The sequence below is a fragment of the Hibiscus syriacus genome, unplaced genomic scaffold (genome assembly GCF_006381635.1).
Source record: "Hibiscus syriacus cultivar Baekdansim isolate YM2019G1 unplaced genomic scaffold, ASM638163v2 tig00015132_pilon, whole genome shotgun sequence".
NCBI classification, from domain to species: domain Eukaryota; kingdom Viridiplantae; phylum Streptophyta; class Magnoliopsida; order Malvales; family Malvaceae; genus Hibiscus; species Hibiscus syriacus.
Window position 1 is genome coordinate 54,864 of NW_024062350.1, and position 18,617 is coordinate 73,480.

Sequence of the window (18,617 nt, forward strand, 5' to 3'; positions counted from 1 at the left end):
TTGATAAATCTGGAATAAGTACAAGATAGTAGTTGTTCAAATATAACTCTCAACCATTTGATATTAAACGCTCAGACTCTCCTGACATTCATAGTACTCTAACCCGCGTCCACAAAACATACTTAAGATAATTTTTTTTATAAAGACAAAAAAAAGAGAATACATATAATATACATAATAATAATGATAATAATAATCTTTATACCCGAGTTGCATGAAGTTACACATTTGCTACACGGTATCCACTTCTGTTGATAGCGATTTTCAGTATATGCAACTAGGAATGGAAGAACGACCCGAACCCGACGGAAAACTCGAAACCCGGTTAAGTTCGGGTCGGGTTTGAATAATATCGGATCGGGTCGGGTATCAGGGTAAAATTCAGAGATTTTTTCGGATTTGGGCAAGGTATCCCCGCCTCGATTATATATATATATATAATTTTTTTATATAAATTATATATATAATATTTTATATTTTTATATTAATTATATAATACAAACCTTAAATATTTAAACCCTAAACCTTAACTTTTATAATTATTAAAGTGAAATTTGGTTGATTTTTTGATAAAATTTTCAATGTAGGGAGCTATCAAAGAAAGTGACAAAAGTGGCACGACGATTTTGGATGATTTTATTTGACTTAATATTACGTATGCATCTTCGTTGTATGATTTGAATATCAGAACAAATTTGTATTTAATTATGTATGTGTTTTATTTTGGAGTTTAGACAATTATTTAGAATTGGGTTTGAATTTGTGATTTTAGTTTGAATTGTAAATCATATAGACTAATTTTCCAATTTTTTTGTGATCGTTTTTTCTATTTTTATGAAAACTACGGTTGCTCGGTTTTTTCTCGAGATCGGGTCGGGTTCGGGGACGGGGTAAAAAAAATCCCCGACGAGATGTCTCGATAAAAAACCCGACTGAAAACGGGATGGGGATTCATTTCGGGGACGGGAATGGGGAGCAAAACCTGCCCGTTGCCATTCCTATATGCAACACTTTGTACAGTAGGCGTTGGATTATAGGTTAGAAAAGGACCCTTAATCATTTTAAAAAAATGAAGATGATGTGGCCTTAGTTTTGGGTCAAATAGGCCCATTTTAAGAAGAATAAAGCCCAACAATTGGTTTATATGGCCCGATAAAATTGATGTGGATTCTCAGGGTTAATTTAATAAACGTTCTTAAACTATGATCCGGATTCTATATTGGTCCTTACATTTTTAGATATTTAGTTAAACTCTCAAACTATTGAATCTTATCAATTAGGTTTTTCCATCATCCTAATGTTAGTGTAAGGATTAAACGATTTGCACATACACGTTTGATCTAAGTTATTTATCGAATCTTATCAATCAGGGTTTAAGATAAGGAAAAACTCTCTTTCAACCATGAAACTAGCTGAAGACGAAAGATTGAAAAATACAAGTGTGGAAAGATCCATGTTTAGTCCCCCACAGAAACAGCTAGTGTTTCTGATTGTCTAAAATTGTAATCACAACAACCAAGCAGACTACCAGGTGGATCATACATATGAGACAGATACTTTTGCTGTCTAGTTCTTTATATCAGATGTCTTGCCTTGTTGCTTAGACTCGGGGCTGTTGTGGTATATTATAAGGCTATGCCTGCTGTCGAAATCTCTGACGAACTGCTTCATTTTCTTACCGGGATCCATGGCCGAACCTTTCGGATCTTCATGTAATAGCCCTTTGATTGCTTCGGGCATTGGTTCATCTTTCATCACACTTCTCCAGTAGTCCCCTGGTTCTTTTCTTCCATAGCTGACATTCACAAACTGCAGAAAAGAAAAAAATATCAGATAAACGTAATTGATGTATAGCAAGTATGGTGTTTATTGAGTGAGTCGATCGTGAGATGAAAAGTATTCTGTTCAGATTTGAAAATTATTCTATTCGTGCTCGATTTAACTCGATACTCACTAAAATATACTATACTTATGTTCATCAAGTTCACCAAAATTCTTACCTTATTTTTTAAAATATATGTAAAATTTAGTAATACTATATAGAACTTAATATAAATATAAATTAAGAAATTTAATAAAAAGAAGGATGGAAACAATTCTAAATTCTTAACTCCAAATTAACAATCTATAAATACACTAAACAAACATATTACAACAAAAGTAACAATTTTCGAATACACCAGATAAACCTATTATAACCATTCTTAAAAGAAGAAGAAAAAAGTTCAATAATATATAATCAATCCTAGAAGGAATTAACAAGTTGCTCATTATCTTATCTAGTCGCGTTGGACCTTATTCGATTCGTTAAGATCTCAAGTCGATCTCGAATTTAAATCGTGTCAACTCGAATCGAGTATTAACTGAGTTTTAATCGTCAAGTTTGAGTTGCTCAACTCAATTAGCATTCTATATGAATAAAAAAACGGCTGAATTATTGGTTTTGCTTACCAGAAGAAGAAAGGAGATGATGATGAAAGAGAAGAAAGTCTTCATGTCGACGGTGTTGAAAAACAAGGGTTAGGATTTGCTATTTTGTATATTGTAAGTTGCTCAAGACTGACCAACCATTTATAGGCCATTAACGGGAGGACAAGAAAATGATTATTATACTGTGTGTTTTCACTGTTTTATTGAAGAATCCATTAAACAAATAGTATTGTCCTTAATAAGGGTTTTAGAGCCTCAAGTTTTAAGGGAAAACTATCCCTTTTTCTGTCACTTTCAGTGGTGGACAATGTTCCTACACGTTTTACTGGCTAGCATTGTTGAAATTTGTTTATATAGTTGGAAGAGAACTGATCATAATACTAAAAGCAATAACACGTACTTTTACTAATAATAAGTTTATCTAGTGAGATAAGATACTAGATCCCTTAAGTATGATCAAGAATTTGAATTATGCCGTTTGTGAATGGAACAAAATAGGTTTGGAGGGTTGTCCCGTAATGAGTTTTTGCAGAACTCAATCCAAAATAATCGATCAACAGATAGGATACCGGTAGTTAAAAGAAACAACACATACTTTTTGACCTATATATATTTGATGTATTATGAAACTTTTTTCTGATAAGATATTCAAAGGCTGATATCTAGAATTGGAATCTCATTTGTCACCGATTTGTACTTGATGTATTTCAAGCCTGTTGATTAAATTAAGCAATATCTGCAATCTGTACTGCAATTTCTGTACTTTGTGGCAAATTAGAAATGGATTTCTGAGTGGAACATTATCCTATTATGCCGTATTTAGTGATTTGTTGACTTAAACAGATTAATCATTTCGTCAACATCTAATGGCTAATGCTAGAGCAAATAGATTAAAACAGCTCGCGCACACACACCTATATTAGTTTATAGAGAACAAATTCAACAACATTTAGTCTTGAGTTGACTCTCAAATGAAGATAGTCAGCAATGATGCAATGCCTACACACCATGAAAAAAACTTTATAAGCTTCAACTTCATACACAATTTTCTATATTGTGCTTATCAAAGATTTTGTCCACTTGTTCTTTTTCTGGTTCTCATTTGGTTCATGCACACAGCATCTTTATTTATTTATTTTTATTCTCATATAGTTTGGTCTAATCTTTAACATTTTTATTATGGCTACTTATGGCATGATTTGCTGGGCACATGGTCTGATATGCCAAAGTCAACTTCATTTGCATGTCAAATATGTAAGATTGATAGAACCTTTTGAAATTTTTAACTATTTTTCTAGATTAATTTATTTTTTTATCTTTCATATTCGTGTTACGTATTCGAAATTCATGATATTAATCTGATATGTTATTTGTCAAATATCAAAGAGAAATGAATCTACTCCATAAGAATTTTCAATGGACCATCGGCTCTCTTGTTCAATCTTTAATCATTGCAATGAAGAAATGAACAATATTTCATGCATATGTTCATTGTGTACATGACAAGGTACGTTCTGCAGTAGGGCACTCCATTGTTGATAGTCAACTCTTGTGCAGTTTTGAACCCACCACCGCCCTAGAACCTCATATTTTTTTTTGGGCTTAGTTTACAATCTAACTCTAGTTAACTTAAGATTAAGCCATGTTTGCCGACATCCCCTGATTTTTATGATAAGTTTTACTTTGTGGAAGAAAGTGGTTTTCCTGTTACATCTGGTGTAGAATAGAGCCAACAAGCCAGACAATGCCGAATGACATAAACAATTCGACCGACACCTGACCGTTGAAACCGGGTTTAATCCATTATTTTCTCACACGCATGTTTTATTGGTTAAAAGTAGATTATTTCAATGGAAGTTGGAAATATAATATTGTTGTTTGTGTAGTTGAGAAACAGAAGGAAAAAACAAACAAAAATGGGTTCTGGTTTTGCTTCTTGGTGCACATCGTTTTCTGTTTGATGGTACGGATCAATATGAGCTTTGCTTGATTTATGCTCAACAACACCCACGTACATAGATTCCTACATTGAAACTTCTTTCTTCTATTTTGATTGCAGTTTGTACATGCCGGTAATGCTCAGAAGATAACTCACAGACATCGTATCGAACAAGGTTCGATCAGCTCGAATCATCTGCAGCAACCTTCGAATTAACTACGACTTTGCTCGACAAGCCGAAAGTTCCTTTACAGAACTATAGGATCTCGGACATGCCAGAACGGATCCCTTCTAAAATGATTGCATGCATATTTTGCCACACCCAAAAGAGTGAAACCAGACTGCTGAAGGTTTCACTAGGTGCTGAAAATGGAGATAAGGTGCAAGGTATTGCTGCTTGTCACATGGATACCTCTCAATGGGACATGAATCATGTATCATTTCGTTTGCTCGGAATCGAGCCCGGATCGGCCCCGGTGTGCCATTTCTTCCCGCCGGATAATCTTGTATGGGGTGTCTTTGACTTCTTGATTGAACGGACTGGTTCGGATAGTGTGCCATATGAATGTCCATGTAACACTATGTCCTTCCACCAACTATTCCTTAATATTATTCAACCGACTAAAAAGAGAGTTGTTTTCGATATCTAATTTAAAAAATTCTTTTGTATAGTTCTTATTCTTGATTGAACGGACTGGTTCGGATAGTGTACCATAAATTGGCCCTTACAATGATCAAAGAAACACAATGAGGCCCAAGAGGCAGTGAATCAGAGTTTGGTGGTGATTCAAAGTGACCCCAACCGAGCCACTAATATAGGCCTGCATAACTACTTCATTAACTAATTGCATCGTATTATTTGAAGTTCATTAATTGAATTTTCCCTCTTTAACTGTTGATCGAAATTTATAAATGATATATATTATATATTTAATATTTTCGATTAATTTGATCGGTTAATTTAGAATCGATTTAATCAACAATCAAAGTTTGAAAAAAATATTAACTGTTAACTGATAAATTTAAAATTAATCGATCAATTAACCAAAAATTTAATTCGATCCATTAATTTAATTAAAATTGAAGTTTAAATATTCATAAATACTTAATTGCTGGTGCTAGAGCCAGGGCCTACCTTTTCAAGTATGGGCCTGGTGGCTACCCTGTAATCTTTTCTGGATCCCAACATCTAATGAATGACTTCCTGTATAGAACATTTAGCCATTTTCGCTTTGCATTTTCTACCTGTTTGTTCGCGAAGAAACTCGCTCGAAATCTCTCTCTCATATGGGCCTTTATATCCTCAAGACGACACCATTTTCCTCTTCTTCCTCCAAAGCTCTACTCACCGCTGTGAAACCCGCCACCTTCGCTAGATTTATCAGTTCTTGTTCGATAAATTCTTCTAATTCTGTTCTTCCTTGTAATTCTTGCTTGAGGTTTCCTTTTTCTTCGCCGAAAGCCATTACTTGCTTCGCTTCTCCATCTGGGTCCGGTGGGTTCCTTCACCAGAGCAAGCGTAGGTACCGTGGGAGCGTGGTCGTCGCCATGGCTGCTTCTGGGTCGCTCCAGAAATCTGAGGAAGAGTGGCGTGCTATTCTCTCCCCTGAGCAGTTTCGAATTTTGAGACAAAAGGGCACCGAGTAAGTTTTCCTTTTAAGCTACTGACAGCGTTGAATTAGAACCTTTCTAGGGGAAATTGTATAAATTTTGAGCTTTTATTGTTTTTGGGCCAATTAAAGTTTGTAATCTGATAAACTACATGGAGAACCGACATAATTTTTGGGAAGAATTTGAGCTTGCAATGTGCAAAAATCTGTTCTTTTAGCTGTTTGTTCATGGAATAGCTTCTAGGAAGTTCATTCAAAGTTGTGGTATATGTTCTCCCAAATGGCATTTCATCATATGCTTAATTGCTCAATATAATTTCCTCTGAATCATGATACTCGACTCTGTTGTAAGTGTCAAACACGAGTTTCGGGGCAAAATTGTTTGAATATTGTGGTGATTTTTTTTTTTGCTCGAATAAGGTGCATCTTACAGTAATATGAGGATCTCGCCAGAATTCCACGATTATTTCAAGAAAACACGTTGACTGCGTGACGTTTTCACGTATCGGCATGTCGCAAGACGACTTCCCCATGCTACTTACATGCATGTTACCTGGCAGCGATGCAGTCCGAATGCAGGGGAGGAATGGGAACTCGCCTTACAAGCACGGCGAGATTATGAAATCATCATGCAGTTAACATACTTTTTTGAAATCACCGTGGAATCCTGACGTAATCCTCCTATTACTGTAGCAATCACCCTAGATCATGAAATAATTTTTGGTAGACCTTATTCTAACAATTTTGCCCGAGTTTTGGACACAAATATTTCATGGAAAATGAAGAGTCGAGCAACATAGCGTAAGTCATATTCAATGATAAATTCATAACAATATTTTGATGCTGTATAGGTATCCAGGCACCGGAGAATATGACAAATTCTTTGAGGACGGTGTTTATAACTGTGCTGGATGTGGCACTCCTCTCTATAAGTCTACTACAAAATTCAATTCTGGGTGTGGTTGGCCTGCTTTCTATGAGGGTCTCCCTGGAGCTATTAATTGCAATGTGAGCTTCCTTCCTCCATTTTCACTCTCTGTTGCTAGTTTTTCTTCTATATAATCCGGTCTTTTCTCCATATCATCTTAAAACCGGTGTATCTTTCATGTAAATTTTACTAATGATGAGAGCGTGATGTTCAACCAGCCGGACCCAGATGGGATGAGGACAGAGATCACTTGTGCAGCTTGTGGTGGACATTTAGGCCATGTATTTAAAGGTGAAGGGTTTCCGACACCCACGGACGAGCGCCATTGTGTCAATAGCATATCACTCAAGTTCGTTCCTGCAAATTCTGGGTAGTGATTCCTGTTGTTGTAGCAGATATGTTGATACTATTCACTCTGTATAAGATCAAGGCCATGGTGGATGTTAGATGTTAACTTGTTCTAATAAGAACTGATGTGAATTCTGGATCAAATTATACTTCTCTGATTCTATTGTATTTGTACTTCATGGTTTCTTGCAATGTCATGCAAAATGTTTTCCTAGTTTCTTTATTCGGTTAGATATGGTTACCAGGAGGGCATCGATTTCCCGGGCATCTCGGAGTATGTAAAGATGAACTTCATGGATATGGTTTACTTTGCCGAGCTGTTTCAGATGGTACCTGGTTTCAGATTTCAGATGAATCGCCGCCGATATAGTTTTCCCCTAATATTTTTGGGTAAATTGTGACATTAGTCATTAAACTTTTGGTTTATATTGTCATCTTTTGTGACTACTTTTGGTACCGATAAACTTGTCTTATTGTCCTCCACAACTTTAACGGTTTAAATTTTTTCAAAATCTTTTTAAAACTCATAAAACTAAACATAAAATTTATTGTTTTTGTGATTTGGGGAATCTTTTGAATTTGAGGAGTATGAGGTGTTTATTAAAAAATCATAAAGGCAATAAGTATTTTTTGAGAATATAAACTATATACTTAGAAACTAGTCTCATGAAACAATTGTCGGAAGATATTAATACATTAGAACATCTTTGATGGATTTTTATCGGTTTTGAGCGAGTTAAAAATTAAGAGAGAAAAAAGAAAAAGAAAATATAAACGCTTTTTCTACCGATCTTGTTACAACGATTGACCAACAACGATAGTTGAAGTAGTTGATGATTTTCATAGAAAACTAGTAAGAAATAACCATATTATGAAACAATTAATAATTTAGTCCTATTTGAAATGAACAAAAAATCAGTGTTAAAATTGAAGCATTTAAAAATTCAATGCTAAAATTAATATACCACTTAACATTTTGTGACTAATGCTGTAGTTTAACATAAAGTTTTCATATTCAAAACTACATACTAAAGAAAAATCGTTAAAATACAACTCACTAAAACCACGTTTGATTGAGGATAAATGGAGGAGCTGAAGTATACAAGGTTTTGATGATAAAAATTTGAACCTTATCCTCCAATGTACACGTTTGTTTTCTCTTCGGGTATACCAGTATCCGCCACGTGTACATAACGTTATCCCACCAGTCAGCAGTCCAAACGGAAACCACTTCCTACTTGTCTTTAACCGAACAGATTCCATAGTCCTCAAAAACAAACTACTGGTCGAGACGCTTCAGCTCTTTCCACGAATTTTAACAAGCTCAAAGAACACAGCTTTTAGACATGTCGTGGCCGCTTTCTATCCTCTCTTCTTCACCCCCTTAAAATACACGCAAGAAACATTAACAAATAGATATAATAAAAACACCCAAAGTTTTTTTTTCTTTCTCGAGGTTAAGAGTTCTTAGCTTGAATCTTTATTGTTTCTCAAGAATCAGGGAAATGCCTTCGAGTCTGTCTGTTTCAGGGTCTTGAGCCTTCAATCTTTGAACCCTTTTAGCACCATGTTGGAGTCGTTATCTTGTTGCCACAGCCCCAAGGTATGCAATCGCTTGTCGTTGACATTTTCTTCGCGTTTTCTTGAACGAATTAACGTGCCAACCCATGGTTGTTCTTGCTTTAAGCTTCTTTTCAATAAAAAATTGAACTTTCTTTATGTTTCACATGTATGGTTTGCGCCCTCTTTTGAGCCTTTTGCATATCTGGTTTTGTTAAATTTGGGAGGCTATATCGTTTAAAACTCCTTTATTCGGCTTCACTGTAATCTATTGGTATTTCAAGGACATAACTTTAGCTATTTCTATAATTTTCTAGAGTTGTAGTAGTTGTTTGGAAATCGATTTTTGCTGCCAAAATGTGTACACGTGGTTTATTATTTGATTTATCATTTTCATCCCAATTGCAGGGTTATGACTTTGTTAAACGAAAGAGTCGGGGTGGCACATACTCTCAAGCTATATCATGGTTTTCTGGGCATTCTTCTTTCGCGCCATATGTCAATAGCACGCTCTTCTGTTCTCGACCATTATCTGTAAAAGTCGGAACGAATAATTGCACTCATGGTTTAAAGCATATATTTGGTGGCACGCCTTCTCCACCTTCGGTACCATCTAATTTGAGAGGACTTAATTTCTGCCATGATAGACTGCTCCACCGGAAAAGGTCGCGAATCCATGCGACAGTTGAGGTTGCAAGTGCTATTGATGTCATCAATGATTTAGGACTGGATACTCTGACATTCTTGGCTGTGACCGTCATGGTTGTTCCCACATTCAAGATATTTCGATCAAGCCCTGTAAGAATAATCAATTTTAGTGGCATTAGTCTCACAAACTATTCTTTTTTCCCTCCCTGTTGTGATTTCACCGACTGGCATCACATACAAGTTTCTCCTACATCTATACGAATGTAGATATGTGCTTAGGTTTGATCCAAGGGCAAGCGTATATACTTGTAAAGCATGATGTCTCATTAGTTACTCGAGGAATCTTTAAATATTTATTCAAAATGGAAGAAACTATAGATGTTGTTCCTATCGATTGATAGTCTTCGATCCCTAGTAATAACAAAATGTAAATTCTAAATTGCTTCCAGATACTTGGCTTCTTCTTTGCTGGGGTTGTACTGAATCGGTTTGCATTGATTAGAAATCTTACAGATGTCAAAGTCCTGTCTGAATGGGGGATACTTTTTCTGGTAAGTCCAATTGCTTAACTAAGTAAGATGTAATTTTTCTTTCCTTTAATTGTGTTAGATCTGTGCTAATAGTTAATACATTCACTGCAAATCATGCATCTTTCACTCAACTGTTGCTTACAACTTTCCTTTTAGCTATCCTGCTTGTGTACAAATAAATAAATAGTTCGAGATATTCGGTCTTATTTATTGGATTGATAGCCATCTTCTTTGCATTTTCTATATTAATTTTGGTCTAACACATTCTCCTTTTCCAGCTGTTTGAAATGGGTTTAGAGCTTTCACTTGCGCGCCTTAAAGCTCTTGCTAAATTTGCTTTTGGCATGGGATTGACTCAGGTATGGTGCCATTGGGAATTGTTATTTTAATCCGATTGTACATTTGCATTCCGTATAAATCATATTTGTAAAACTACCAAGCAATAATACAATGGAAATGACCGAGAATGAGTTAAATTGTTAAACACGCAGGACATGGTCTACGTTTAAGTGAAAATGATAAAAGTGAAATACTTCTCCGAACTATTTTCGGATGAGGCGCAGCCAAATTTATGTGGTGGAATCTGTGTCTTTTCATTTTTTTATTTGCTTGAAGGACACTTCTGACAAGTTCCTTGGAGTACTACTACCCTATGGCTACAGATATAAGATCACTATATTTAGGGGTACCAGTAAGGTTCAGTTATGGCCCATTTTGACTGGCATGGTGGTTTGATAAAGCGGTTATTCTGGCTTTCTTACAGCATAGAAGCACTTTTATTTTATGTTTTCCCTTCGGGTGCTAGGTGATTGATACTTTTTCCTCTTTCTATATGTAAGGTCTTTTTTTCCACCCTTGCGTTCACTGCATTTGAACTTCCACCTAATGGGGCTGTTGGAACTAAAATTTTGCAGTTCCTATTTCACTCTGGACCTGAGCTGGTGAGAACGCTTCATCACAAGCTGTTTAATCATTCTTGTATCGTCATTTATTTGCTTAATGCTTTAATCGTTCTCTGCTACTTATGAGTTGGTGTTTCGTTGAGTGTCATTGGCAAGCTGTAGTGCTACTTATTGCATGGACCTGTGGGATCTGTTTTATACTTTATTCTGCATCTATGAATTTGACTCAAATTTGAGCAAATTTGGAAAATAATTTCAAATATTCGTCCCGGTTGGAAAAAAAGAATTCTGGAAAGTATTGATAGCTTGGGTTATGGTTTCAGTATCATTGGGGTTTGAAGTTTGTTCGCTCTTTCTGTTTTCCCTTTTGTTTTTGGTTGAGAAATCGATAGCTTGATTTCATTTATCTAATTCAGAATTAGTTAGTAGTAATGTTTATAATTTGAATGTTTTAGACAGCAGTTATATATTGGAAGCCATCTATTATCAATGTATTAGAGTAATCCCTTTTAGCTTAATTTTCTTTTGTTTTTTGGTACATATATAGGTTAATATCAGAAGCGTTGATGAAGCAGTAGTAATTGGGGCTGCTCTATCTCTATCTTCTTCAGCTTTGTTCTACAGGTATTCTGATTGTCGATATCTAAGAATGGTTGTTTGTTCTTCTGCTTTTGTCTTTATGAGTGGATATGTATAAATTCTTGCAGTCAGGCTAAAATCATGCCATGCTCATTATTTGCAGAAGCGGTAGTTTTCAGATTCTGGCTTTCTAGTGAAGTTTTATGTTCAGAAGTGGATTGTCCATTTATATTATTTTCCTTCCTTTACGAGTAGCTAGAATGTATACTTTCTCTATATAAATGGAAATCCGGAATTGCTACTTGCTCTTTTATGACAAGATCGCGGCATGACAGATAAATACATATTATGCAAAAAATAAGTTCCTCGCTTTGTGGTGCTTTTGCATGTCAATTGTTTCCTTTCATTGATATGTGAGATATACTTGCCTGATAGAGCATTGTAAAGCTTACGATATTAAGATACAGCTTCTAGCAGAGAAGGGTGAGCTGCCAACAAGATTTGGCTCAGCAACTCTGGGGATACTACTTCTGCAGGTTCTTGCTTACAGTCTACTTGCTTGCCTTATTTTTTCCGTTTGTGGGTTTTCTAGGTTCAAAGTAGACATCAAAATAGGGTGTCAATAACCTCTTTCGGGCACTGTTTCTTGATATTTGCAGGACATAGCCGTTGTCCCTCTCTTAGTCATACTTCCAGTTCTCGAGAGCCAGGTATGGAGGAGCCTCTCTCTTTCTCCATGGTTTCTTGGTCGCTAACATCTTTTTATTTCTTTCATTTGTTTGAATGTGCATGTTTCTCATTTAGTTGAGTTATTTTTTCTCATTTCATGTGCATGCTTGAGAAATTGATATTATGAAAACATCATATACAAGTATTATGATATGCTTAGAAGAGGAGAAGTTCAGAAATCTCATTTTTGGAATAATTTTTCAATAGGAGAAGCCTTTTAACCATTGTGATGGTCAATCGTCTCTTTTTTCTCGTTTATTTACTCCACTTCAAAGCGATTATGATATTTTGTATGTGCTTATCAGATATATATGGGAGGCACTGTTGTCTTTGACCATTTTTGGTATCTTTTACAACTTTGCAGAACATAACAGAGGGCAGTATTTTGCCAATGCTAGTTCAAGAAAGTTTAAAGGCGCTACTAGGGCTTGGTGTGCTTTCTCTGGAGGAAAATACATCTTAGGAGAGTTTTTGAGGTTTGTTGAGTTTATTATTAAAGTGAGAAAAAGGGGGAAAAAAGACTCCCACTTTTGTATTCTATAAAACTAACCTCGGTTTCTTAAGTTTTCAGGTTGTTGCCGAACAAGGAGCTCAGAGGCCTTTGTTGCTCTCTGCTTGCTAACAGTTGCCGGGACTTCCCTTATGACCCAAGAGTTGGGCTTCAGTGATACGGTTTGATATGTATTCTCTATAGCAGATAATGTTTAAGATTGATGCATTTCAAGCCTTGTATCAAATACATTCAATTTCGTTATGCAGCTTGGAGCATTTCTGGCTGGAGCATTACTGGCAAACAAATTTCCGGACACAGATCGAAGCTGATATACGACCATTTAGAGGCTTGCTACTTGGGTTATTTTTTGTGACTACTGGAACTTCAATTGACTTGCAGGTATGGTATAGTAACCATTTTAAGCAAGTATTACCCTTTAGTAACCATTTCAAGCAACTATGCTTCTAGAAAGATTTGATGACATGAATTTATGTGGTTTTACCTACGAATGTGTAAATGCAGCTATCGCCGTAAGTAATGCATGCAGTGCCAGTATTGTTGCTTCCTGTTGTTTGATTTAATGCAGTTTATATTTGCTTCTTTTGCAGCTCTTTACCGAGAGTGGCCGAGTATCCTGCACTCTTGTCTGGTTTGATTGTCATCAAAACATTGATCATTACAGCAATAGGTCCTCGTTGGACTCACCTTGCAGGAAAGTGTAAGAGTGGGATTTCTTTTATCACAAGGAGGCGAGTTTGCATTGTCGTTTTCTCTCTAGCTAACAGGTTCGTCAGAGCTCAATTCGATGGAGTAACTAGTCTCTTAAGTAGACACACTTGTTTTTATGCTATAAAGTCTTCTGCCATTCTCGAGCAGCCTTGGAGTCCTACCTCTTGAGCTTAATAAGCTGCTTATTGTTGTGGTACTCTCGATGGCGTTAACCCACTGCTTAATGAAGTTGGAAGAAGGGCTGCTGATTTCGTTGAAGACAAGTTTAATAAAGATGTATGTTCATGATAGTATTTCATTTCAGTTCCATTGATGACTATTTTTGTATTCATCATCTTGCTTTGAATACGAATTTATCTGTGTGAACTTAAAGAAGAAATTTTCACAGGGCGATGAAGACGTGACAGTGAATTTCGATGCAAGTGAACCAGTTGTTATAATTGGCTTTGGGCAAATGGGACAGGTACATCCGTTATGACGCAGTAACAACAATTATTACTGTGTGGCCGCGACTCTATTTTAGTTTTTGATGTTTTTACGTGCAGGTACTCGCTAATTTTTTGTCAACTCCACTCGTGCTGGAGTAGATGGTGACTTCATGGGATTACATATAGCTTTCGACCTCAATCTTTCTGTTGTAAAGGTATCCGAATTTCATTATGTAAACCGAGTATATACTATATCTTTACCGACTCGTCATGGTATTCAAAAGACATGTTACTGCATTTGCAGGCATCTAGAAAACTTGGTTTCCCGATTCTCTACGGAGACGGGTCACGTCCAGGTGTTTTGCAATCTGCTGGTATCAAGTCCCCGAAAGCTGTCATGATTATGTACCGAGGAAAAAATAGGACAGTTGAAGCTGTTCAAAGGCTTCGGCTTGCCTTCCCTGCGGTAATGCCTCTCTTCTTGTTCTCACCGGCTTTGTGATTTGTACATATTACAATAAAATTTTGATGAAAATACATACATACATAGTTCATACATACACACACATGTATATTCATTTGTCTGTAACAATGGTGCATTGGCTCTGTTGTTCCCTTCACGTTCACCTGAAATTCATACCTCTAGTAGGCTCACTACTAGTTGCTACTGCTTTCTCCGATTCTTCTATGTTCTTTCTTGTTTCGAAAGAGAAAGAAACTGTCCCCTGGCTGGACTGCTAATCTTCGGCTAAAACATGCTTTCGAGAAGGTTCCGATTTACGCAAGAGCTCAAGACTCAAACATCTCTTAGACTTAAAAAAAGCCGGAGCAACCGATGCGATCTTAGAGAACACAGAGGTATCTACAAATTCTTTTTCCCCCTGCATTGCATTGTTATTACAAGGTTCAACTGTTATACTTCAGCTCCCTTACATCGTATTTATCCATGCAGACGAGCTTACAACTTGGATCCAAGCTTTTGAAAGGATTCGGTGTCATGTCCGATGACGTGACATTTCTGCGTCAGATTTTTCGAGATTCCATGGAGTTACAAGCCAAAGAAGAACTCAGCAGAACTGATGATCGAGAGCCAGATATTATGAAGCCACTGCAGGTACGCAGATGCTTTTTCCTATACAGTTTGATGAATGTAGTTGATTCTTTACCATCATATTCTTACAGTCGGGCCATTGATGAACTTGATGAGTTTAACTTTGCTTAGGCGAAAATGGCCAAGGCCGAAGTGTCGACATCACCGATCGCATCTGACGATAATTTCACAATGAAAAGCCTGATAGATGGAGCTCAAGTTTCCAGGCTTGAAGGTGGTGTTGATCAGACGGATGAACTGTTAACCCCATCGGAAGGCGAATCATCGGAAAAAAACCTGACGGATATAACTAAACTACCCCTGTTTCAAGTGGCTGAAGTGGACTTAGAAAAGAACGACGGCATGCTTAATCGGTCTGAAATCCGGAATCACAAGGTGTTTTATACGGTGAAAATAGATAACAGGAAATGGCGTTCTGGTAACATCACGGTGACGAAGTCAGGAATACAGTAACACCTAGTGGCGAACATTAGAAACAACAAAGCTTGAAAAGTTTCGCTTATGTTCAGTTTCGGTTTTCTGAAATCAAACCCCCCCCCCCCAACAAAAAAAATGTATACTTTATGAATAATGCACAAGGAGCAATGATTCTTTTTTGTACATCCAACAGTTTCATTAAACCAACGGCGTTACAAGAACCCAATCCAGTGTTCCACTGTCCTATAATCTTGTTTCACGCTCATTGTTTATGATTGGATAAAGTCAGCCCCACCTTTTTACCGATATGTTCGATCTCATCATTAAAATATCCGAAACAAACCGACCGAAAGGCCCACAGACTCTCTTCCCTGGTTTTCCCCGAAAACCTCTTGCTTCCCCTCTCTATAAAAGAGCCGACTGTCGATTTACTAGATTTGCTCATTTCTTTTTTTTTTATTCCCGATTAAAGTTAATCTCTGATCATGGCGCCTACTGCTGCAATGTTGATTCTGCCCCATGTGGGTGAAACTTCTCCACCGCCATTGGAGGTTAAGGTCTCTGCTTCGAAGTGGATAGCACTGGGAAAAAGCTTTCTGTTTCGAACAAAATCTGGGCTTAAGAGGGAAGAGCCTAAGATTGAGGTTGATCGATCTTCCTTGCTGATTCTACTTGGAAAGCAGGTTCCTTGAAGCCCTTGAACACCTGATGGTAGAGAATAGAGAATTAGAGATCGTGATATCATTTGGTTCAGAGTATTTGACTCAAAGTTTGTAAATTCTTTGCTTAAATCGCTATCTGTTTATCACATATACTCTGTAATTGTCAACTTTTGATATTACTATGGCAATTTGGTTCTTAGATACAAGAAAAAGGACTTTGATGTTTGAACATTGAACCCAAACATCCTTTTCTCAAATTCAGAACAACAGAATAATTTGAGCTCTGCAACAATGGCGGAATTGTGAAGGACTGAAAAAAATATTAATATTTGTTTAGATATATATATTTGGCCTTATAAGCTATAATAAAATCAACTCAAATTTTAATTCAAATCTGAGTTAATATCTGACATCAACCCTAAAATATATCTCATGGAGTACTGGAGAGTATGGTGGTGGTGATGGCCGAGGGACAAAAGAAGACAAAAATATGGTTTGCAAAACAATGAAGATAGAGATTGGTCTAAGCTTCCCAGTGACATCCTTAAATGCATACTGGAGAAATTTTATTGGTCGCATCAAATCCGAATACGTGGAGCTTGCAAGGATTGGTGGAACGTATCCCTCGATGGGATTCCACCAATGATAAAGTATGGTTAATGACATGCCGATAGATGGTAAGAGAGTGATCGTAGATGTAAGGCTTAAGGACACCTCGTTGGACAAAAGGTATACATCGACAAAGGCGTTAAGGGAGAAGATCGATTTATTTTCGGTTCAGCTCAATATCAGTCCAGTCGATAGCTCTTTTCCAAAACAAATCCGAGTACAGCTTTTGTATCAGATGTGTCTTCTCTTGTACTCTCCTTTCACTAATGAGGTTCTTGAGCTGGCAACACTCGGTGATTTGACGGCCACGTTTAACTTGAGTTCAGCAAGTTCAGAGTGCCTTGTTTCAGTTTCTACAGATTTAAGAAACGACTGGTATTAGCACATGTCGACGGGTGATCTGAGTTGGAAGACGTGCTACCTCGTAGAACGTCATCCATATAGAAGCTGGTATGGCTCCTCGTTGAGTTCAACTTATTTAGACGGCTGTTTCTACTGTCTTTTTTTCAGGTGGCACACTAGACTTATTTGACATCGATAGTTGAGAATGGAGATCGCTTATGAAATGCTGGCGAGTCCCAGACCATGAGTATCAAATTGATGTTTCCAGCGAAAGGTAGCCGGTCGTAGGTGTCCATGTCTACCACATAGGCCCAAAATAGTTATGAAATTCAATCTTTCAGCCGAATGTTGGATTGAGAATTGAACTTCGTAGAGATGGTAAGTACAGGTCTTACATCCTCATCACTATTTAACCATTGGGAGAATCATCATCAACAACAAGTGATCATCATCATCTATATGCTTATTTGTATCCATCAGACGAAAAGCACCGAGGGATTCGATATTGATAGAGCCTCCTGTCAATTGTGTTTGGAGAAGGCATCACTTGCTTAGTCCAAGCCAGATGCAACAGATACTATCTTATATTATATGATTATATGCTTCATTGGTGGTAGATACTAGGAACTTGAGATTTCTTTTTATTAGTCTAAGTCAGTTCTCTCTACATTTATCTTTTAAGCTTGTTATGTTTAAATTAAATACAATTTAGAATTATTTTATTCGAATTGACTCGATTTCCCAACTCTTGGAAGAAATCTCATTTTTAATAAGCACTACATGTTTAAAAGGCCTTGATTCACACACACCACAAGAAACACCATCTTCCTTCTGGTAATTCTCGACTATGCAGCACATGGTCCTTTTTGTTGCTGTAATGGTCGAGTTCAACAGATGAACGTATTGTTCTGCCTGCTTATTGTTGCAATATAAAAAAAAGCAGAACCAAGAATATATATGCTTAAGACTTCTTCGTGTATGCGCATGATGTATAGCGTACATGTCACTCTGTTGTAGTTATTGTGGCATATAACTTTCTTGGTATAACAAGACTAACCAACAAGACCTACCTTTTTCCGCCATATCTGATTTCGAGTCGCCTCGATTTGTAAATCTGTAGAATTCGAGCACGACAACAATTCTCTGTAAGTCTGAGATGCAGGAAACCATGCTTCCAAGTCATAGTTCTTGTCAGCAGCAGCAGCATTAAGAGCACCAGAAGCAATTACCACGATTTGATAAGGTGTTAACCCAATTATACCCCAAAAATTACACTTGTAAATGAATTCAAGCAAGATCTTGAAAAATTGCATCTTGTAAATGAATTCATCAGTATCATTCTTGTAGCACAAATGTTACAGCTTAAATACAATAACTTAGATAGGAACTTGGAATTCCCTCAACACTACTGCTATCAAAATACTTCAAGCAAAAAAAAAAAATCTTTAAAAGAAAAAGGGTGACAAATGACCGAGACGATTATGATACATGTGCATTATGCTCACTTCGGCAGCTTTTCGGCGCTTGAAGGCTATGGAGTTTGGCTCTTTTGGAATGGTTGTATGCTTTCTCCGCTGAGATGAGGCTTCTTTGCTAAGGAAGTTCCTTTCTCATTATGATCCG

At 36.8% G+C, this 18,617-nt stretch overlaps 3 protein-coding genes and 1 pseudogene across 3 annotated transcripts; 2 read left to right on the plus strand and 2 right to left on the minus strand.

Annotated features, from left to right (window-relative positions):
* Positions 1-1,468: 1,468 nt before the first annotated feature.
* Positions 1,469-2,548, minus strand: LOC120207693 (organ-specific protein P4-like). The gene is made up of 2 exons (XM_039207118.1): positions 2,452-2,548; positions 1,469-1,809 (listed from the first exon to the last, which is right to left on the minus strand). The coding sequence occupies exons 1-2, from the start codon at positions 2,494-2,496 to the stop codon at positions 1,567-1,569; spliced, it is 288 nt and encodes a 95-aa protein (XP_039063049.1). The 5' UTR covers positions 2,497-2,548; the 3' UTR covers positions 1,469-1,566.
* A 3,093-nt stretch (positions 2,549-5,641) lies between these two features.
* On the plus strand, positions 5,642-7,474 carry LOC120207692 (peptide methionine sulfoxide reductase B5-like). Its single transcript, XM_039207117.1, has 3 exons — positions 5,642-6,012; positions 6,831-6,987; positions 7,126-7,474. Exons 1-3 carry the CDS (start codon positions 5,657-5,659, stop codon positions 7,279-7,281), a joined length of 669 nt encoding a protein of 222 aa, XP_039063048.1. The 5' UTR covers positions 5,642-5,656; the 3' UTR covers positions 7,282-7,474.
* Positions 7,475-8,700: 1,226 nt separating this feature from the next.
* LOC120207695 lies at positions 8,701-15,417 on the plus strand (annotated as a pseudogene).
* Positions 15,418-17,176: 1,759 nt separating this feature from the next.
* Positions 17,177-18,307, minus strand: LOC120207696 (serine--tRNA ligase, cytoplasmic-like). Its single transcript, XM_039207120.1, has 3 exons — positions 18,065-18,307; positions 17,804-17,906; positions 17,177-17,292 (listed from the first exon to the last, which is right to left on the minus strand). The coding sequence occupies exons 1-3, from the start codon at positions 18,305-18,307 to the stop codon at positions 17,177-17,179; spliced, it is 462 nt and encodes a 153-aa protein (XP_039063051.1).
* Between the last annotated feature and the right edge of the window lie 310 nt (positions 18,308-18,617).